At 40.7% G+C, this 21,698-nt stretch overlaps 1 protein-coding gene across 6 annotated transcripts in view; it reads right to left on the bottom strand.

The window, feature by feature from the left end:
• EBF1 (EBF transcription factor 1) overlaps window positions 1-21,698 on the bottom strand; it is a 397,553-nt gene that overhangs the window by 126,557 nt on the left and 249,298 nt on the right. For all 6 annotated transcript variants that reach the window (XM_045901995.3, XM_045902000.3, XM_045902007.3 and 3 more), the window contains one exon: window positions 15,788-15,869. In XM_045901995.3, coding sequence (XP_045757951.1) covers window positions 15,788-15,869 — 82 coding nt within the window. The remainder of the gene's footprint in view (window positions 1-15,787; window positions 15,870-21,698) is intronic.

Here is a 21,698-nt window from a genome sequence, read left to right as displayed (position 1 = left end):
GAGAGCTGGGATGCAGCTTTCTCTCCCGCATGTCTTTCTGGTGTTTCTTGTACTTTTCTCTTCCCACATTACTTCGATTAATCAGACCAACCTCCCCCTCCCCCCGCCCCCACCACCATCACCATCACCACCACCAGCATCCCTCCTCAAAAGATCCCTGCTAATTAAGGGTCTTAGATCTGTGTTTCAAAGCCAAAAAAAAAACAAAACAAAACAAAACAAAAAACAACAACCAGAAAAACAAAAACAAAAAAAGAAGAAATGCAATGGCCCAGGTATAATTCAGATACCCTGGCCATCTCATAAACTGACTCTGAATCTAGTTTGCCAGAAGGGACACGGGCAAAGGTGTTTTCTTAGAGAACTTTGACTAAAACAATGAGAAGAAATGACCTACACTTCTCCTTATATTAAATGGGGAAGAGGATTAAAACTGAAACCCACAGAGATATGTTTATTCATGCGACCTCTTACAACCAAATATAATAATTGTCTGTAATTGCAGCTTCAGCTCCCACCTCATGCTTTGACATGGGAAACAGCAATCAGCCAGCTCCGGTTTAATCCACCTATTATGTTGACTAATTAACTTTCCTCGACAGTTTATTTCTTCCTCCATTATCAGCCCCTGTCAGCCGCAAGCACCCTGCAGCAGAGGGGAGACCTCAGGCTCTTTGATTGATCACCGATAGATTGACATGCAGATTAATTTAATTAGAATCACCTCACTTGAGAAATGAAAGACAAAGGCAAGAGGGCTAATAGATCTGCTCTCATAATGAGGCGAACCTCCAGAGCCGAAGCTGAGGATTTCTGATTTATTTTGCTCAATTCCCCAGTTGCTTGGAAAAGACTCTCGCTTTAATTGTTCTTGGTTTTGAGAGGCATTAGCCTCTGAAGAGGTGAAACGTTTTACAAGGATTGGCACATACTGAGGCCCCAGTTTCTGAGGAAGCCTTTTCTCCGACTTCTAGGGTCTTGTGCAATGCCGCAGTTTCATCCCCTGAGTTGGGCAGAGGGCAAGACGCTGGGCCTTGGCCTATGCCTGCGATTTGCCTGGCGAAGTGCCTTCCTCTGTAGCCTCCCACCCCAACCAACGTCAGCCATACTGAAAAGTTCCACCGTCAGTGTCTTTGACCTAAACGCATCAGGACAAAACACAGCAGATTCCCTTTCTTGAGGCCTCAAAGATGGCAACGAACTCTAGGCTGTGAAGCACTGTTCCCAATACTATCATGGGGTTGATTTCATTTGATCTGATCCGATCTGACTTGATCTAGTTATTAGTTTCTGTTTGTTTGCTCTCTTCCAAGCCCTGCCTTCTGCACACCCAAGGCCCTGCTCTTTAAATGGAGCCCCTACAGGCTTTCAGACCTGGATGCATAAGTCAGAAAACTCAGGAAACTACGCACTTGGTCATCCCGCCCTGGGGCCTCCCAGGGATGACTGCAGGGCAGGTCTTCTGTGGGGTCCTCCCTCAGGGCCCTCTTTCAGGCTCTTCTCCTTGAATCCCAGCCAGGCCTGGACCCTCCCCTGATTTTATTTTTTTAATTCTATTTTATTAAAATACAAAGTAAACAACTGAGAGTCCATTCTGGGAGTCGGGGTATTTGCCTCAATCATTGTGAAAACCAAAATTCCAACTAGGGCAAGTCATTCATGGGAGGACTCAGTACATTTGAAGTAGCAGTTTGCAAAGTGGTTTTTCTCTTTCTTCATGATTGACCAACCAGATCTGACACAGCCGGAAAGTTATGTGTATGCCTCATCAATTGTAGGTTAATTTAAAAGGAGGAGGAGGAAGAGAAGAAAATGGTCTATTCTTTTATTTTCAAAAAGTATTAGGTGCCAATGCAGAGTCCATATTATTTAAGGCAACAGAAACTCCCTTTTCTTTTTAGTTAGGGAGGTGGGACATATACAATTATGTAACAGAGCTGGGTCTTTCAAAGAATTTTTGATTTACTACGAGACCACAATTGAGTGGTCACTGGAGTCGTTAGCTGAAGAAACTATAAAAGGAATCCCAAACGGTATCTGTTTCCAGTGTCAGGAAATACAGAAAGTTGTTATTCTAGATGTCTGTCTTAAAAGGAAAAAAAAGCAATGACAATTCACCATGCACCTGTAAGACAAAATTCTACAGGCTTAGGCTTAAAATATTCAGTATTGCTTAAAGATATTGTCATCTAATTCCTACATTGAACAGAAATGACAAAAACGGTTAAGTTAAAAAAAATAAAACTACATCCTATGTGTTTTTTTCTTGACAATAGAAGGATCACCAAGACCACATGTGTGACAGAATCATTTCATTTGAAAGTTCCACTAAAATTGGAGAGAGATAAAACAGAATCCTCATGCCTTTAATTTCTAGAAAATAAACACCTAGTGTTCCTCACAGAAACTCATGACTAAACATTTTAACTTGCCTCTCCCCAAAATAATTTCTCTCATTCCAATTTGGAAATGATCAAGATATATTTAAATAAAACATATGCTGAAACTAATCCACAAAGCAACTTGTAAATTTTTAAAAATCTGTGAGTTGCAAAGGGGGCACTGAAGTGTCCTTTAAAAAATAGGCCCATAGTGGGAGGGAAAAGGGCCTTTACAGTTTAACACAAGATTAATGAGGTGCTGACACATTCATGCAGGCAAGGGGACAGACAGGCCTGCCAAATCTTCAACCTTCCCAAATTTTGTCAACAAAACACAGCTTGAATTTGGGACAGGTAAACACAGAAAATGATTTTACATTTGGACTCAACACTTCCCTCTCTATCCCCTTCCTCACTCTCCTGCCCAAGGAAAGAGATGAAGGGAATATGAGGAACAGGTATACTTAGAATTTTACGATACCTGTTAAACTATATCTTTACTCTTTAGAATCGTACTGTCCAAGACAGTAAGCACACATGTAGCTATTTAAATTTAAACTAATTAAGTAAAATTTTAAATTCTCGTTCCTGAGTCTCCATGGCCATATTTCGAGTGGTTAGTAGCCACATGTGGCTAGAGATGCTATATTGGACAGGGCAGAACAGAACATTCTCCTCATCGTAGAGTGTCTTACTGGTCAGTGCTGCTGTAGAATGGTTTTGAAATAAATTGCTCCAAGTTATTCATGAGGATGTCCAAGCTATATCTCCTGAAACAGGTATTAGTCTAAGTGGACATATTTAAGATTATATACAAGTATTTTTTTATCACTATATTTTCTAGAATCAATTTTCTATTTAGGGCATAGCTTTCTAACATAGCAATCCATAGATGTGCTGATGAACACTCAGTATGTTCCGTGGTACCTTCTATCTGGGTCCAGCCCTCCAGGTAAGGGCATTCAGCATGAGGGGATTTAAAAAAACAAACAAACAAAAAAAAAAACAGAAGAGAAATCTGCAGGTACCCATGGACTTTGGAGATTTTACACTAACGTTTTTAGTTTCTTGCCTCATTTCAGTGGTTCAAAATGTCCTCTGTTTTATCCTGGACCTAGCTATCCCTAAAGGCTGTTATTTTTACAATTTCACCCCCTCTATTTAGAATTAGAAATAATTCGACACAAAGTTGATAATTCTTGACTCCCAAGCTTTCCTAGTTGATGTGACTTTGGCCAGGTTAACTTAAACCTCAGCCACGGTGCTCCCGCCTATCAAGTGGAGATACTAATAAAAGTACCTGGTTCTGTGAGTCTTACAATATTTAAAGTGGCCAGCATGGTTCCTGGCTCATACTGAGTACTCAACAAATGTTAGTAGCAGTAGGACTGTAGCTGTTGCTTTGTTGATGAGACTCACCAAAAAGTTCAAGTTAATGTACTGGGCTGATCATCTGAAGCCATAAAGAGGACCCTGCATAAACTGTTATTTTAAATAAAAAGGTACAGAAATTACCTCTAATATGTTCACTGTTTTATCAGTCTAACAATTAAATTGTACAATTTTAAAGACCTTTGTGCTCACAGTATGTAATTGTGTAATTTAGGCCTCATGTAAATTGCAAATTTCACTGGTTTCTATAATTTTACTTTCTATAATTTATTTTTTTAATTTTTTTAAATTTTATTTATTTATTTGACAGAGAGAGAGACACAGCGAGAGAGGGAACACAAGCAGGGGGAGTGGGAGAGGGAGAAGCAGGCTTCCCGCCAAGCAGGGAGCCCGATGCGGGGCTTGATCCCGGGACCCTGGGATCATGACTTGAGCCAAAGGCAGACGTCCAACGACTGAGCCACCCAGGCGCCCCTATAATTTTACTTTCTAGAACCCATTGGTATCTTAGCCTGTTATATTCTAGGCTTGAAACTGAACAAAATCTTACTGCTTTGAAAAAATCTATAAATTAGACATCGTATCAATTCAGTCTAGTTTTCCCAGTATTTCATATGAATGAAGGATTCTCTGGGAGTTTTGTTATTTGTTACTATTTCCTGCTATCATTCTTCAGGCTGTCCCTCTTTTCTTTATATCAGGCAGGAGACCTTGTATGTCCCAACTAAACTAAATTATCTAAGATTCATGACCCATAATCTCTGTCTCATGAGCAGATTTTCAAAAAGACAAAAGCCGCTAAATTCAGTCGTGGGTGGAAGATCACATTAACAAAAGTAGCAGCTCATATAGAAGAAGGGGTTATGAGAAAAGCGACCAAGAGTTGAAATCTGTATTTTTGAACATTTCTACAACAAATACGGAATCAAGAGGAAGATTAGACCATAAAAATATTTTCAACGTTTAAATTTAGAATATTTTCATAGTAAGTACGTACCTCCCTCCAAAAAATAACTACTTTAAAAAATTAATTTTGAATGAATATAAAATTATAAATTTGGTTTTAAAAGCTAATATATGGTAACTCAGTGTAAGGAAACTGGTGCTGAAGTTGGTCGTTACATGACTTTCTCACCTCTGGTTTTAACTTATTCTATGTCTGCAGTAATTCAGGACCCCTAATATAAGGCATTAAATACACTGGCTTGAAGTACATGAAATAGAAAGGCAGTGAGCAGCATTCCATGGAATAATATTCAGCAATAAAAAGAAACAAACTATTGATACACCTGGATGAATTTCAAGAGAATTATGCTGAGTGAAAAAAGCCAATACCAAAAGATTACATATTGCATGGTATGGGCTTCCACCCCCATTCCACCCCACTCCCCCCACACTCCCCACCAAACTTACATGTTGAATACCTAATCTCCAGTACCTCAGGATAGGGCTGTATTTGGAGACAGGGCCTTTAAAGATGTGATTAAGTTAAAATAAGGCTCTTAGAGTGGGCCTTCATCCAATCTGACTGGTGTCCTAAGAAGAGGAAATCTGGTCACACACAGAGACACCAGGGTGTACGGACAAAGAGGAAAGACCATGTGCGGACACAGTAAGAAGGTGGCTATCTATAAGCCAAGCAGAGAGGTCTCAGAGGAAACCAACCCCACGGACACCTTGATCTTGGACTTCCAGCCTCCAAAACTGTGAGAAAATAAATTTCCATTTTTAAGCCATTTAGTCTGTGATATTTTGTTATGAAAGTCATAGAAAAGTAATACAGTGCATAATTCCATTTACTTAACATTCCTGAAATTTAAAAATTTTAGAAATGGACAATGGATTAGCACTTGCCAAGGGTTAGGGACGGAAGGAAGGTGGATGTGGCTATTACAAAAAATGATAGGAAGGGTCCTTGTGGTGATGGCAATGCCCAATAGCTTCACTGTGGTGATAGATACACAGACCTACACATGATAAAATTTTACAGAACTAAGAACATACCCATATGTAAATGACTACAGGTAAAACTAGAGGAATCTGAATAAGGTGGTGGATTTATCAATGTTCAAATCCTGTATGATTATTGTATAGTACTATGTAATATTGTACTACAGTTTTGCAATACATTACTACTGGGGTACTGGGTAAAGGGTGCACAAGATCACTCTGTATTATTTCATACAACCACATGTGAATCTACAATTGTAGCAATAAAAAATTCAATTACATAAAAGGCATCATCAATCAAGATGCCCTTCAATAGGTAAATAGATATACAAACTGGTAATCCAAGGAAAGGAGTATTATACAGCAATAAAAAGAAATGAGCTATCAAGTCATGAAAAGACATGGAATTTTAAATATATAGTGCTAATTGTATGATTCCAACTGTATGACATTCTGGAAAAGGTAAAACTTTGGAGAGAGTAAAAAGATTAGTGGTTGCCAGGAGTTTGCCCGGGGAAGGGAGGGACGACTAGGTGGAGCACAGGGGCAGTGAAACCATTCTATCTGATGCTGTAGTGGTAGATACATTAACACCATACATCTGTCCAAACCCATAGGATACAGAACATACAAATGAATCCTAATATAAACTATAAACTTTATACTATGTTATCAATAATGTATCAATATGGCACATCAGGGGTGCCTGGGTGGCTCAGTCTTTAAGCATTTGCCTTCAGCTCAGATCATGACCCCGGGTCCTGGGATCGAGCCCTGCATCGGGCTCCCTGCTCGGCGGGAAGCCTGCTTCTCCCTCTCCCACTCCCCCTGCTTGTGTTCCCTCTCTCACTGTGTCTCTCTCTGTCAAATAAATAAATAAAATCCTAAAAAAAAAAAAGCACATCAATTCTAATAAATGTCTCAGACTAATGCAAAATATTAATAATAGGGAAAATGGGGGAGGGGATTGAGGGAGTCTATGGGAACTTGCTATACTTTCCCCTCATTTTTCTGTAAACCTAAAACTACTCTACAAAATAAAGTCTTTATGTCATCAAATTTTACCCTCAACCCTACACAGCCCACATTCTCTACTCTGCCTGCTGAGCCATTCTTTACAGACTCTTTGAATATTACAGTCAAAAGACCCAAGAAATCAGCCAATCCAGTAGCTTCCAACTAAGAGTTTTCAAATGTAGTAATAGGAACTACACAGCAGAGAGGGAACCCTAAATTCACCCATAGGAAGACCGCACACTAAAACAGTAATTTTCCTTTGTCGAGATAGGATCGGATCATCTGCATGGAAACACTGGTTATCTCATGCATGTGAGAAACTCTGAAGTAATGGATTCACATGACTTCAAATAATTTTAAAATGGATCGTGATTCTTAATAAATGCCATCAGGATCAAAAAATAAGTCATCACATGGATGGGATTCATAAGAGAAAATGACAAAAGAAGTCCTCAGGGGTTATTACACTGCAAATTTGTCCAACACCTCTTTTTGAGGCTTGGAAAAATGAGGCCCAAGAGGTTTAAAGGCTCCTCAAGGTCATAGGACAAATTAAGAGCAGAGGTAAGCCTGAAGGGAAACTTTCAGACTCCAGATCCAGTTCTCACCCACAGTGGCCTCTGGCCTCTCCATTCTCTCCTGACTCTGCTGGTATCTCCCAGAACACATATCTGGGGTCTATGTGACTGACTACACTTTAAGTATTATAACACATAAAAATTGTCTGCAGCAGTTAGGAGTTAAGTCTTCATTAACTTTGTCCTTTAAAATATCCTTGACTGATATGGAATGAGATAGTCTCTGAAACCTGCCTGATTGCTAGTTTCTATCTGGTTGAAAGATCCCAAATAACTCATTAAAAATTATGGAGGACGCATGAACCTACAGGATGTAACAGAGCGGAACTGCGGGAAAAAGGGAGTGAGTAACTGAATTAAATCTACTCTTTAAGGCTCAAAGCAAAAATATCTCTTCGCTTAACAGTAAGACAAAAGCAGACACTTCTAAATCCTCAGATACGTATGCTGAACTAATTTGGACCTTTGGAAACTAAACTCAGCTTCTGTCTCCTGAACGGTGACACATGCTCAACTTAAAAGCTCATCCGTGACCTGAACCTTGGTCCTCCCTCTGTGGATCAGGATACCTTTGATGACTCTTGACGGCGTCATTGGCATTTAACAGGTGTTCTCCATTTATGTGTTCCCACTGGCTATTTTAAGTAGCAGTGAGCCAAAACATACAGAATAGCCATGTCTGCTCTCTACCAATGAGACCATGAGACACAGATGTGACAATTGGGAGCAAGAAAACAGCCTATTAGTCAGCAGCTCAGATTCTAGGGTCAGAGAGTCCTGAGTTTGAACTCCAACTCCATTACTTACCAGTTTGTAACCTTAGATAAGTCACTTAATCATAGGAAAAAGTTGTGAGCCTACTCTCTTCCAGGCATTATTCTATGGAGAAGCAGCAATGAACAAGACAGATAAATTGTCCACCAAGAACTGAGTGCTTATCAGAGGCAGAAAGGGGTTTTCAGACAGTAAGCAAGCAATAAAAGCAAATTTCTGAATGTGAAAAGTTCCAAGAAGAAAATAAAATGGGGATGGAGCAATACCTAGGTGGGACCTATTTTTGATTGGGTGATTAAGGAAAGGCATCTCTGAGGAGGTGATGTTTTCAGCTGAAATCTAAGTAAAAGAAATAGCCAGCTATTCAACGAAGTGGCAGAAGAATTTCCTAGGAGGATAGAATAGCAAGTGCAAAGATCCCGAGGCAGACATGAGTTGGGTGTATCCAAGGAAGAGAAATGAAAGAAAATAAGGGAGGCCAATGTGCTTGTTTGGAGCAAAGTAAACAAGAGAAAGAGCAGTGGAAAAATAAGATTATCCATGCAAAACACTTTGTATGGTGTCTCACACATAATAAAAGCTCTGGAAGTTACAACTTAAAAAGTGATAGAATGTAAGAATATCTTTTGTTGGTAAGTCTCACTAAGTATAGGCATCCTCAGAAGCAATATCCATTGGCAACACTGATCTAAACCAAACACTTTTAAACATCTATCCTTTCATGTATTTTACATTTCTTCAATAACAACTTTACTTAATGTAGAAATTTATTTCCTCTAAGTGCAGAGCCACCACTCATCAAATTGCGTTCATAAGGATTCCTTCTCAGTGATGCATATTTTCTGCCAAGGCCCAGCATAAGGCTCATGCCAAGATACATATTTGCCCAATAAGCCGTAATGGTTTAATATATCAGGTTGAAAATCCACCATTTGTATTTACTATGTTATGTGAATTAATCCTGTATTCTGAAACTATCATTAGAGCTGCTTTCAGGATAATTAATCAGCGTGGTGCACCTTGAAATCATTCTGTATGAAGAGAGTGATTGCAGCTCGGGCCCCTAGCATTCTATTGGTAAAGAATTTAATTGCAAGATGTGCTGTTTGTCAAAACAATATAAAACAGGGGGTGGGGGCAGTGGGAAAGAAATAAAAAGGATACAAATATTTTTTTCTTTATTTAAGTGCTTTTAAAAGCAGACTGAAACTGCAGAGGTAGGACATGTATCTTAAGAATTGTCTAACGATACCCTATAATATATTGATTCAGAGCTTCTGAGGCTTTTGAATAAATAACAAGGATTCTCCAAAATTTATAGAAGTCACCAAAAATAAGAGCAGAGAGTTGCCTTTGACTGTCATTTCCTATGCCATCATTTTTAAAAGAACACACTGTTGGTGGGAAATTGGGATGATAACCTGGTGGTTTCTCCTCGTATTTCCTATCCCCCACTCCAAATGACTAATAAGTGAAAGTGGATTGTTTGTTTCCTCCAATAAACATGAGATAAGCATGAATTTGGAGCCTGCTGTTCTCTCCGCTCAGAAAATTCTTCTGGCTCTTCTCAGCTTAAATATCACCTCCTCAGAAGTTTTTCCTGGTTACCCACTTTAAATCAGGTTCCTATTCCCCCATCCCACATGTATTCTCTCTCATATTATCAATATTCTTTATAGCAATAATGAAAAATTTTGATGACTTGTAATTACTAATTTGTACACATTGTAGCAGCTGATGGTACCTATTACCCACACATCCACTTTCTCTTCTCGGGCTGGACAAGTAGACATTTGCAGGTCGCTCTGTGGTTATATATGGCCATGTGACAGACTTCTGGCTCATTCTAGAATATGGGCAGATTTGACAGGAGTCATTTCTAAAACCAGGTTTTTAAGAAGTCCATGAGCCCCCTTCATGTACTCCTTACCTTTCAATTGGATGGGCAGAGACAACAAGGTTCTAGGGGCTAGTAGAGACACAAAACGAAAGGAGCCCTGGTCCCCAAATCACTTTATGTACAAGACCTGTTCATCTACCAAGAACACCTGCATTGTACCATTATGTGAACAAGAAATTACCTGTTGTGTGTGAGCCATTATATTCTTTGTTCTATTTATTACAGCAGCTAGTATTATCCTAACAAATAGACCCCCAACTAGAATATGAGCTTCATTAGGACAAACACCCTGTCTTTCTTGTTCATAACTATATTCACCACTTGCCAGATCAATAAATACTACTGAGTGCATGCATGCATGAAGGAAGGAATAGATCTTAAATTTATATTCATCTATAGTCATGCACCCAACATTTATACATGAATATAAATTTGTAGCCTATGGAAAAATTTTGTTGAAGAGATAAAATGAATTTGGAAATTTATACGTTACCTCACAGTCTCTAGGTACTATGGCATCTACTTTGATGACAGCTTGTACCTAATTCTTGTTCCTTCCCTCACCATCCTCATTCAGCCAGCCTCAACAAGGAAAGCTATTGATAAGGATTTAAATCTTAACCTGGAATTGTCTAGCTCCTGTCAGTTAAAAACCAGACCCATGACATGGTTTTAACACAGTCCTTTGACATTAGCATCTTTTTAGTGTCAAGATGAAGAAACAGGCTCATTTAGTCACAGTGAATTTCTCCCTGTCATGAGCTGTTTCCATCCTAGCTTACCCCCACCTTCTCTTTTCCTCCCCACTTCCTCAAACCCACCAGAACTGAATGAAGCCTGTATCCACTGTTGTATTTGAGCAAGTTTGTTACCCTAGCCACAGCCTGGGGATTCCAAAAGAAAGCATCCATTGTAAATTAAGAAGGAGGAGGAAAAAAAAGATTGTACCAGATTTTCTACAAGGTTTATTCCATAATGCCTTAAAGTATGAACACAGCCGAGCTCTGCGGAAAGTGATTAATTTCTTGAAAACACTAAGGTCACACTAATTGACATGACCTGTGTAATTAAGTAGTCTCTGTTTACACACCAGAAGCTCAGCCGCTGTGAGGCTGAGTTTGCTTGACAGAATATCTTTACATGTCAAGAGATCAACAACCCTTCTTATGTCCTCCTCAGTCACCTACACAGGCCCCTGATTGCTGTTCAGAGGAGACCCGCTCTGGCGTGGCTGTATGAAGATCAGGCTGGCCTGGTGAGCATACAAAATGAGATGAGAGAAAGGTAGCAGCCACAATTGTTGTAGAGAGCCCACTTAATAGTCAGGGGAGCACGTTTTCGATCAGATGACTCTAGGTCTTAGGTTTTCAATATAACTGAGAAAAGCCACATTGAGATGTTAAGGGTAGACCAGAGTTTACTCATGCCAAAAAGACACTTTCTCATTCCTCCTTAAAGGCAACAGCAACATGAAACCTACTTCCTAATGGTCTACTATGGGAGAAATGATGGAAATTACATGTCTTCTTCACAGGCAACCTTCAACCAACGTCTCTATGACACATCGCTGTCAGACAGGGTAGCTCAGGGAAGACTAATCTTCACCCTCTTGGGTGAGTCCTAAGATTTGGGAACTTCAGTATGGTTTCTTTACAGAGTTCTCTGAGATGTCAGGGGCCACTTTACTCATGCTCCATCTAGGTGATGGGTCTTTCTTGCTCTGGAGAAGTGGCCCGAACCTCCATATGTTAAGGAAAACTAAAGCCCCCTTCTGAGTAATAGCTTCTTTTTCCAAGGTTCATACAAGTACAAACTGACCAACACTTTAGCTATGTTCAGAAACAATGCTTATGTTCTTCTTCTTCCACACAACTCCACTCTCTGCCTGATGAACTTTGGTGCATTCCAATATTCTTTATGCAGACAGTAGCTTTAGGCTTGTTATAGGGCAAACACCACTCCTTGGCTCTCCTGGGGTTCATGGGTAGCCACTCTGGCTCTCAGATGTTGAAAGACCTCCTTATTTTCTCTGCAAAAGTGTCTCCCTACAGATTCTGGACAGCTTCTTTACTGTTCCACATTAGATAACATCTGAGTCAGATGGTTGGGTTGAATCACTGTCTCTTCACTACCTAGTAGATGTGTGACTTTAAGCAAATTGTTTAACTCCTCTAAGCCTCAGTTCCTCAGGTGTAAAATTATATTTTACAAATATAATATTTGTACCTTCTTAACAGAGACATTGTGAAGATGAAATGATAGCTCATGTAAAATACTTAGCATGATACTTCTCACATAATAAGTACCTAGTAAGTGTTAGCTTTATCATTATCATCATCATGGTCGATGTCCATAGATGTATGTCAAGGTACACATATGGGCACATATATTTATACACACATATATGGAACACACTGAATGTAGACACAGATACAAACAATCATCTCCCCAGCACTTAATGTAATTAGAAATAAACCAAGATAGGGAACACAGGAAGAAAAGCCAGCTTGTGGTGGAAGCACAAAATAAGAAAAGAAAAGAAAGATGGTGACAATGGACGTTGGAGTTCACTGAGTTGAAGTTCCTGGAAGTTTCCAATAGGCAGCTGGACAGCTAGGTCTGGATCTGGATGTCAAGTCTCAGGGAACCTGACTCAAGAGTTCTGAGTGCCCAAACAGTGGTTAAGATGCTGAGAATGGAAAAGATACTCAAGAGAGCCCTACAAAGTGAGAAAATATCTGGATCTCAAAAGAAAACTTAAGGAATGGCAATATATACAGGAGAGCAAATAAGTAGCATCCCTTCAAGAAGGCTGAAGTGAATGTTGTTGTGGAATCCAAGAAAAAGATGAGTTCAAGAAGGATGGGATGGCTACCAGCATGAAATGATGCACAGAAATATAGGAGGACATAATAGTCATGAAAGAAACAAGACTGGGGAAAACATAGAGTTTGGTAGGGATATGTGAGGTGTTACTTTAACTCTATTGAGGCAATTCATCCATTCTCCAATTGCATAAACATCCACATGCTTACATGCATAAGACCATGTGCTAATTGTGGGAAAATGATAATTAATTAAATGTGTAAACACACTTAGATACAAAATAAAATGAGTCAATGTTCATTCTGCCATAGCTTCCCTCTATCCTCTCCCAGGAAGTAATGAGGGCGTGATGGGGACAAAGCAGGTTAAATCTGAGATGCAATAAGGAATTTGTCCTTGCTTATGGAAAGAGCTCTTCTTCAACTCAAAAATTAACTCTGTAGTGGCCAAGGTTGCTGTCCCTATTTAGAGAAGTCTACTTACTTTAGGATGGGTGGAGACTCACAGGGAAGAGCACATGTATTTGAAGGACAGTATGGACCTTGGGTTAGGCAGTTCTCATGCCTAATAGAAATGACATGCCTACGTTCTCATGCCACTGTCACCAGGAAGAGGCTGTCAGAAGTCATTGGGTATAAGACTGGACCAATGCCTCTCAAATATGGGCAATTTTGCATCCCCACCCCAACCAGGGAACATTACATATGTCTGGAGACATTTTGGGTTGTGATGACTAGGCTAGGGCCTGGGGGAGTTTCTCTCCTGGCCTCTATGGGTACAGGCCAGTGATGATCTGTTAAACGTCCTACAGTGTGTAGGACAAATCCACCCTCCCATACACAACAAAGGATTATCTAGTCTAAAATGTCACTTGTGCCTAGGATGAGAAACCCTGTATTGAAATAATGACCCAGTTTCAGTGTATCACAAGTACTTTCTCCAAAAGCAAATTAGTTACGCATACAAAATGTGTCATTTGTATGTTGGAAAACAAGCAGAATCATAATGTTTACTCAGTTTTAGAGCTGAGGAAACTGAGGCTTTCCAGAAATTCAATTCATAGGGCTCGTCTAGGTAGCCCTTCTACTAAATGAAGAATAACTATTTTATCTGTAAAAATAAAGCTTTCTAGATACTATCAAACATGACAGAATGAGTTGGTTTTTCATCTCCTATAAGAGCTACATTTCTATAATTTAAGGCTTTCAGACATTTCATTAGCAGGTCCTTTGAGGGAAAAACAAGGCCCCAGAAGTCTTATACAAATACTCTCTTAGGTTCCCCATGTCACCAAAGTCCACCTCTAACTCTACTGCCCTGAGAAGCAGAGCAAAGCTGATCCTGATATTCATAAGGCATGACAATGTCTATTAGACATGTTTATTACACATGAATTGGTTCATGCCTGGATATGCCTTATTCCTAACCCAAGCTTGGTTAAGGGAGATATACGGCTCATCTTAAGGCCAAAGCAAGTGCAAAACAGTTTATAATGAAACCCAACCTCATGTTGCAGGACACTGAGCAACTTAGTGGCATCACATGTGTTGTTTACCAGCAAAGCCAACTCCATCTCAACACACAAAAAAATCCTGTGTGGGAAGGAGAGTAGCCAAGTCTTCCAACTTGGGGTCAGCAGCTAGCCAGGAGAAACATTTTCCAGGAAACTAGGAATCCAGGGATTCTCATTACTCATCTCTGTCAGAACAAAAGGTGGCAAGGCCAAAATGATCTTACAAAAATACTTCAGGATCTTGAGAGAGAATGTCTTCTTTCTACTGAATTTGTTCTTCCGTGAGACCAATAAGTCTCACCTCTCAAAAAAATATCATCTTGGAGACAAAGAGATCTTGACATCTAAAAATCAGTGTTCAGAATCATCCCATCCCTTTCCCTTATCAGAGAATATGCAGCTAAAACTTTTCAAGATCCCCTCAGAGATCATACATTTCAATCTATACTTAAAGCTGACTAACTATACCTAAGAGTATACTTTAAACACCATGCTGTTTTCACTGAAAGACCATATGGGCAAATATATATATCATTACTCTGATAGGAAAACTAATGTTGACCATGCAAATGAGTTAGCCGTAAAATGAAATGGAAGGCAACACAAGTCTAAAACTTTGCTCTTCAAAGTGTGGTCTGTGGCATTGGCATCATTTGGGAGCTTGTTAAAAATGTAGAGTTTCAGGCCCACCTGAGACCTCAGTTAGCAGTTTAACAAGATCCCCAGGGAGTTCTTGACACTTTAGAGTTTGAGAAACACCAGTATCTAGAACTTACTGACCTTTCCTACAACCTGACTACCATTTTGTCTTCGAAATTAACACTTCGCTTTCATATCTTCTTCCGCCAGTAAATGTGTAATTATACGAAGTAAACACACCCCTCATGCTTTGAATGGTGGCAGATTTGACTGCTTGAGGACCTTCACACATGCTGTACAAGGATATTGCTGACACAGAACTGAGTGTCACCCGCATCACTCTCTAGATGTGTCCTACTGCATCAGGGGTCCATTTTTAATAGACAATTATTACTGACAATTTCCAAAATTGGAAGAGGAGAACAGAGAGAAAGGAAGGAAGAAGAGGACATAATTCTAAAACAGAACAAAGCTCTTATTTGACAGTTTTCTACTTGTAAAACTTTAGGAAGGATCCATTATTTCTATGTACTTTACTTAACCTACAGTGGTTTAAGCCTGTGAGTCTATTCAGGAAACCAGACTAGGCTCAAAGGACATCACTGCCTCAACCAGTGATGACAGGTGGTTCAGTCCTGGCTCTTCCCTAATAAAAACAACTCCTAGAGTGCAGAGACCTGGGGGACCGGGATCTTCACCTGCTCCTCACCTCTGGGGAAATAACTAGACTCTGTTATCTTCTTCTGCCTAAGACTTTTTTACCCTCTCTTGATATTCATGTCATTATTGAGATTTAAGAAAGACAAGACAAACCCACCTGGAATCTCCGCATGTCACGTGGGTTTCCTGCATTCTTTAGGCAATTTTGGTTACATTTGAGGAAAAATTTCAAGAAGAACCTGCAAAGAAACAAATTATCACGGTTAGCATTTCAGTCCTGACACAGAAAGGAAAAAAAAGTAGTAAGTCGTGTCTGGGTTGTGCATTCTATTCTCCACGTATTTTCTGAAATACCTAGGAAGGTGTTAGAGCCAATATGTTATTTAAAGCTTTAGCCTTTGTTTTGCATTTGAGCTGGACTTTCTCTATGAAGGAAACACTCTCAGTGCTGCCAACAGATCTCACAAAAGAATTAAGCCCCCAAGGAAGTATTTTTACTCAGAGGGAAGGTCTTCACCATAATTTAAGGTAGGCTCCAATTGGGTATAATTGCCTGAGAATTACTCATGGTTCCCAACAATATGTAATTTAAGTCCCATAAATTCACAGATGATGAACCAGCAAAATGCATGCTGGATGAATATAAGGAGATGGTAAACACTTTTTTATTTTAGTATCTCCAAATAAAATACCTTAATTAGTAGTACCCACAAGAAGTAGATAAGATTCACATACTGACTGAAGTCCTTTGACTTCTCAAATATTTCCTGTATGTTTTTCTTACGCTGCCTACTGTAGACAAAAGCTATTTGTGATTGAATAAGAACCTCACTGCCACCTTGGTCCCTGAATTGGTTCTAGAGTGAGATCCATGGGTTTTACTTGCTAGGGTGACCAAAAGTCCCAATTTGCCAGGAACAATCCCAGTTTATACCAGCTGTATTAGTGGAAGTATTAAGAGTACCCACTTTAATTCTCAAAAGTATCCCATCATGGATGATAAATTAGAGGGCCACCTTATAACTTTCTGAGTTATTTCTTTTTTTTAAGATTTATTTATTTATTTTGAGTGAGAGAGAGAGCTCACACGCGAGCTCACAGGTTGGGGGGAGGGGCAAAGGGAGAGAGAATCTCAAGCAGACTCCCCGCTGAGCATGGAGTCACGTGCAGGGCTCAATCTCAGGACCCTGAGATCATGACCTGAGCTGAAACCAAAAGACGCACTCTTAACCAACTGAGCCGCCCAGGCGCCCCCTGAATTATTTCTTATGTTGTAGTTGTTAAAGTCCATCACAGGAAAACAGCAGGTATCAAAGGTGTGCTATTAGGACATTCATATTGGCAATCTGCTTGTTCTCCACTGGCCCATGTTTGGGGAAAGAAGCATTTTAAAAACCACCCTGAGGGACGCCTGAATGGCTCAGTCGGTTAAGCATCTGCCTTCAGCTCAGGTCATGGTCCCAGGGTCCTGGGATCGAGCCCCACATCGGGCTCCCTGCTCAGCGGGGAATTCTGCCTCTCCCTCTCCATCTGCCTCTCCCCCTATTCATGCTCTCTCTTGCTTTCTCTCTCTCTCACTCTCAAATAAATAAATAAAATTTAAAAATAAATGAATAAAAACCACCCTGAGTTCTCCATTCCCTTTTACTTGTAGGCCTATAGCTATCAGGCCCGCATATTTTCCAAAAATATCAGAATGTATTAAAATGCTGGGCAGTTAAATTCTTTTTTTTTTTTAAGATTTTATTTATTTATTTGAGAGAGAGAATGAGATAGAGAGAGCATGAGAGGGGGGAGGGTCAGAGGGAGAAGCAGACTCCCTGCCAAGCAGGGAGCCCGATGCAGGACTCGATCCCGGGACTCCAGGATCATGACCTGAGCCTAAGGCAGTCGCTTAACCAACTGAGCCACCCAGGCGCCCTGGGCAGTTAAATTCTTGTAGGGACTTTCTTTTCTTCACCTTTCTCCCATTCAAGCCTGCACTGGAGTATAAAACTCCCACCTAGATACATATAACCTGTGAAGAACTATCACGCCGTGATGCCTCAGTCTGAATTTAGCTCTGAGCACAAAGTCTATTGAGCAAATAATACAGGGGTCTTCAGAAATGAGAACACAGTACAAAGTTGCACTGAGTTTAACCGGTTTCTGAATACTGAACTGAGAGAGATCCCAGAAGAATCTCTCTCCTCTCTGGTCCCTGTAAAGAGGAGAATGTAGTGTGGGAGTAATTCTGAAGAGAGACAGTAACTTTGTCAACCAAAAGAACATTTTAAAATGTAAACATCTTGGGGCACCTGGGTGGCTCAGTCGTTAAGCGTCTGCCTTCGGCCCAGGTCATGATCTCGGGGTCCTGGGATCGAGCTCCGCATCAGACGCCCTGCTCAGTGGGAAGTCTACTTGTCCCTCTCTGTCTTCCCCTGCTCATGCTTTCTCTCACTCTCTCTCTGCCCCTGCTCATGCTCTCTCTCACTCTCTCTGTCTGCCCCTGCTCATGCTCTCTCACCCTCTCTCTCTCTCTCAAATAAAATCCTTAAAAAAATAAGATGTAAACATTTTCCTAAAATGACTCTTTCAACATCATGCACCATTCAACCGCTCATCAATAAAAGCAGGCCTCTGGAAAATCATTTGCCCTTACTTCCAGGTTCTCTCCACAGAGGCCAAACTTTATCAACCTTTCGTACAAGGTAAATGACTCATGGAACACCGCTGAAGCCCAAATTTGTAAAATGGAATCTGGTCTGGCACCCCTTCCCCAGTAGGAAGAATAGCACTGTCCTTCCCTGGGGCCATCAGCTGGTCCTGACTCATGTCCCCTTTCAAAAAGGTAGACTTGGGAAGGGAAAGAGGTTGAGGGAGGAGTCCTTTCCTCTGAGCTCTCAGAAGGCCAGGGCTGGATGGCCCTGTGACCACACATGACTTTCAGAAGTTAAGGTGGTGAAACTCAAGGGCAGTGAGTCTGTCATCTTACTGGGGTTCAAGCCAAAGACACCTAAAATGTGAAAACTGGCTGCTTCTTTCAAGCACAGCTAGTTGGAAGGGCATTTTTAAAAACCACACCAAGCCCTGGGAGAGGACTCATTGCCACTAAAATGACAGTAAGAATCAGTGTGGTATGAAGGAAAAGCCTTTAGAAATACCCAGAATGGGGTTCATATCCCAACTTGGGCAGGTACCGCTTGTGTGATTTTGGATAAGTAGCTGAACTTCTCAGCACCACTTCTCTATAAACTTCTAGTGACAGTCCCTACCTTGTAGGTCAATCGCAAACACGAGCTGCGAGAACGCCTGGTACCTGGTAAGCTTGGAGATGGTGGCAGGAGTAATAATGGCTCCCCCGGTGTTACGTGCTTAACCAGTGCTCAGCACAGTGCTAAGAACTTCAAATGCATCTTCCCCATTTAACCCCCCTAAGTAACCTCTGGTAGTAAGCCCATTTTATGGATGAAGAAACTGAGGCTCAGAGAACTTAAAAAACTTGCCCAAAGGTTAGTAACTCTGAGTCTAGAACTCAAATTTGGCCAGAGCCTGTGCTTTTAACCATTATGCTACAGTTTTAGTAATAATAGAAGTAGTGCAATACTGATGTTAGTCCCAACTGTACCATCGGGAGTCATTGTACCACAACAGCATTTACACTAGTAAGTGTAAATAAGAGTAACCGTACAAATAAGAATAATTATCGGCATTATGATTTCCATACCAGCAGCGTAAATATCGTGGAGGGAGACGTCATGGCCATTCTCCCTCCAGTGGCCCCCACCCCCGGTTCCCCAGGGTTGATAATATTGCCGCCGGTGTGTGTTTAAGGCATTCGAGCCCCGACCCGACAGGCAGATTCAGGTTGTGTTAGAAGGAGCTGTCAGCACACCCTCTGGCATCTTCAAGTCAGACAACTGCTAGCCACCATGAGCGGAGCCATCTGGTGCCAAAATGGAAAGACAAGCAAACAGGACGCTAGCTCTGCCAGAGAGAAACAGAATCAAGGGAGTAGGGCATCTTCTGCCTTAACGATGAGCAGGGGCGAGGTGCCTGTCACCAGCCCATCGTTAGCACAAAAGCTATGCTGGGCACACACCAGATCCCTGTTACCCTAAGCTGCCCTGTCACTTGGCATGCTGGCAGAATCTCCTGCCCGCCCTCTCGACAGTGGATTGCTTGCTGAAATTGAAGCCTTGACCATCTGTCGCCGGGAAGAGACGGCATCCACGGGTGCCTGGGGCCTCACAGAAGCCCTTATGTGGCAAAGACGCTCTGAAGGACCCGTTCTTTTGGGGAAAGCCAGCCTTACCCCAGGGGGAGCCTCAGGAATTCTTTCAAAGTTTCCCCTCAGTAGATGCCAAATGCCTGACCCTTTCAGATCACACTTCCTTAAAGGAACTGAGAGGAGTTAGAAGTAGGAGTTAAAAATATCCCCACTGAGAGACAGAGTTAGACGTGGCACACACATTTTGGGGATGATTTATCGGGCTGTTTTTTAGGCATTTGTAAACGGGGGACACATGCATGCCTGCTGGCCTATGGAGAGGATCTCAGATTCCGAGGGGGGTTTTAACAAAGCGGAGGTTATTGTAACTCAAAACCTCACTTTTGTCTCATGAATTACCACATTTTGTGTGGCGGGTGTGTTTGATAAAGTGTTGTCAGGAAAAAGAGTGTGGCAGCCTTCTCCCAACCGTGGGAAACGGACTGGAGGCAGGACAAAGCCCCTATTGACCCTATAAAGTTCCAAGGAGTTCCAGAAACTCCAGGAAACAGCCCAACCAGAACCAAACTCCAGTCTTTTTGGGGGGTGGAAGGCGTGGGGCAAGAAACCCAACACCTTTCTGTTAACTCTCAATATGAATAATATCATCTTCTGTTCATACAGTGTATTACATGAATCAAAGCACTTCTATCTCTAGTATCTCACTAAACGTTCATGGAAGTCCTATAAATTAGGCATGCCAGGAATTATCAACCTATTTAAAAGGCAAGAAAACTAAGACTCAACAAAATTAAGATATTTATCTACAGTCAAAACTAAACTCATACCCTATATTGGTCAAAAGAGTCCTTACGGTATAAGTTTTTTTCCATGAATTACAGGACTTTATAAGTGATCTGAACCATCACTTAGTATAACTTTTTCACCATGCATATGAGAAAATTGAGATATCAGGAGACATGATAATAGCCACACAGTTATAACAGTTATGATAGCCAGAACTACAATCCACATGCCCTGACTTCTAGTTGTATGATTTTTTTCAAGAAAAATGTAGGTTTCCAAAAGTCAACCCAATAAGGGCTCAACACGTGAGCTATTGAAACTTTTAGTCTCCTACCTCAATTAGGAAAGAGACAGTCATAAAACTAAAAGTGACATCCCATTAAAAGTTGTGTCTAGGTTCATCAATCAGGCTAATGTAGGACATTAGCCCATCATTGAACATTAACTGAACTGAACACACACATTTGTAGAACAAAACTGTTTATTCAATGGTTTACTTGTATCACATTTTACCAACCAATAGATAGTCAGTATATTGAGTATCCTTCCATTTAACTAGCACAATACTGGATACCAAAGATACGTCTAGGCTCCCCCCAAAAGAAAAATCATTGATTTAGCCAACAGAACCTGACCCATCTTTATGAGGATGTAAAGTAACAACAAGTAAAAATTATCTCTGTATACCCAGCACATGAAACAGGATACAGAACCCAGCTGTTTTTCAGTAAATCTGTTCAACTAAACAGAATCCAGGACCTCCAAGCAGTAGAAATGAGAACATTCTACAATAAAGATGGCAATAGAGAATGCTGGGCAAGAGCTTGGGTTGGAGATAAGATAAACTGGGTAAATTTCTGCAGTTCCCTGAACCTCAGTGGCCTTATTAAAACATGGGAATAACAATACTTCTCTCCAGCACCACTGTGTCATAATCCTAACTTGGCTGTTGAATTTTGTGACTTTAGACAAATTACTTAACTTCTCTGTGCCTCAAATTTCTCATCTGTAAAATGGGGAAATTAACAGAATTTACTTTAGAGGGTCATTGAGAATTAAATAACAGATGTGA

Source organism: Mirounga angustirostris, unplaced genomic scaffold, assembly GCF_029215605.1.
Source record: "Mirounga angustirostris isolate CCGP_5_RB_7025 unplaced genomic scaffold, mMirAng1.0.hap1 SCAF_7, whole genome shotgun sequence".
NCBI lineage: Eukaryota > Metazoa > Chordata > Mammalia > Carnivora > Phocidae > Mirounga > Mirounga angustirostris.
The sequence above is the reverse complement of the archived record's forward strand: the minus strand, read 5'-3'. Positions and strand labels throughout refer to the sequence as shown.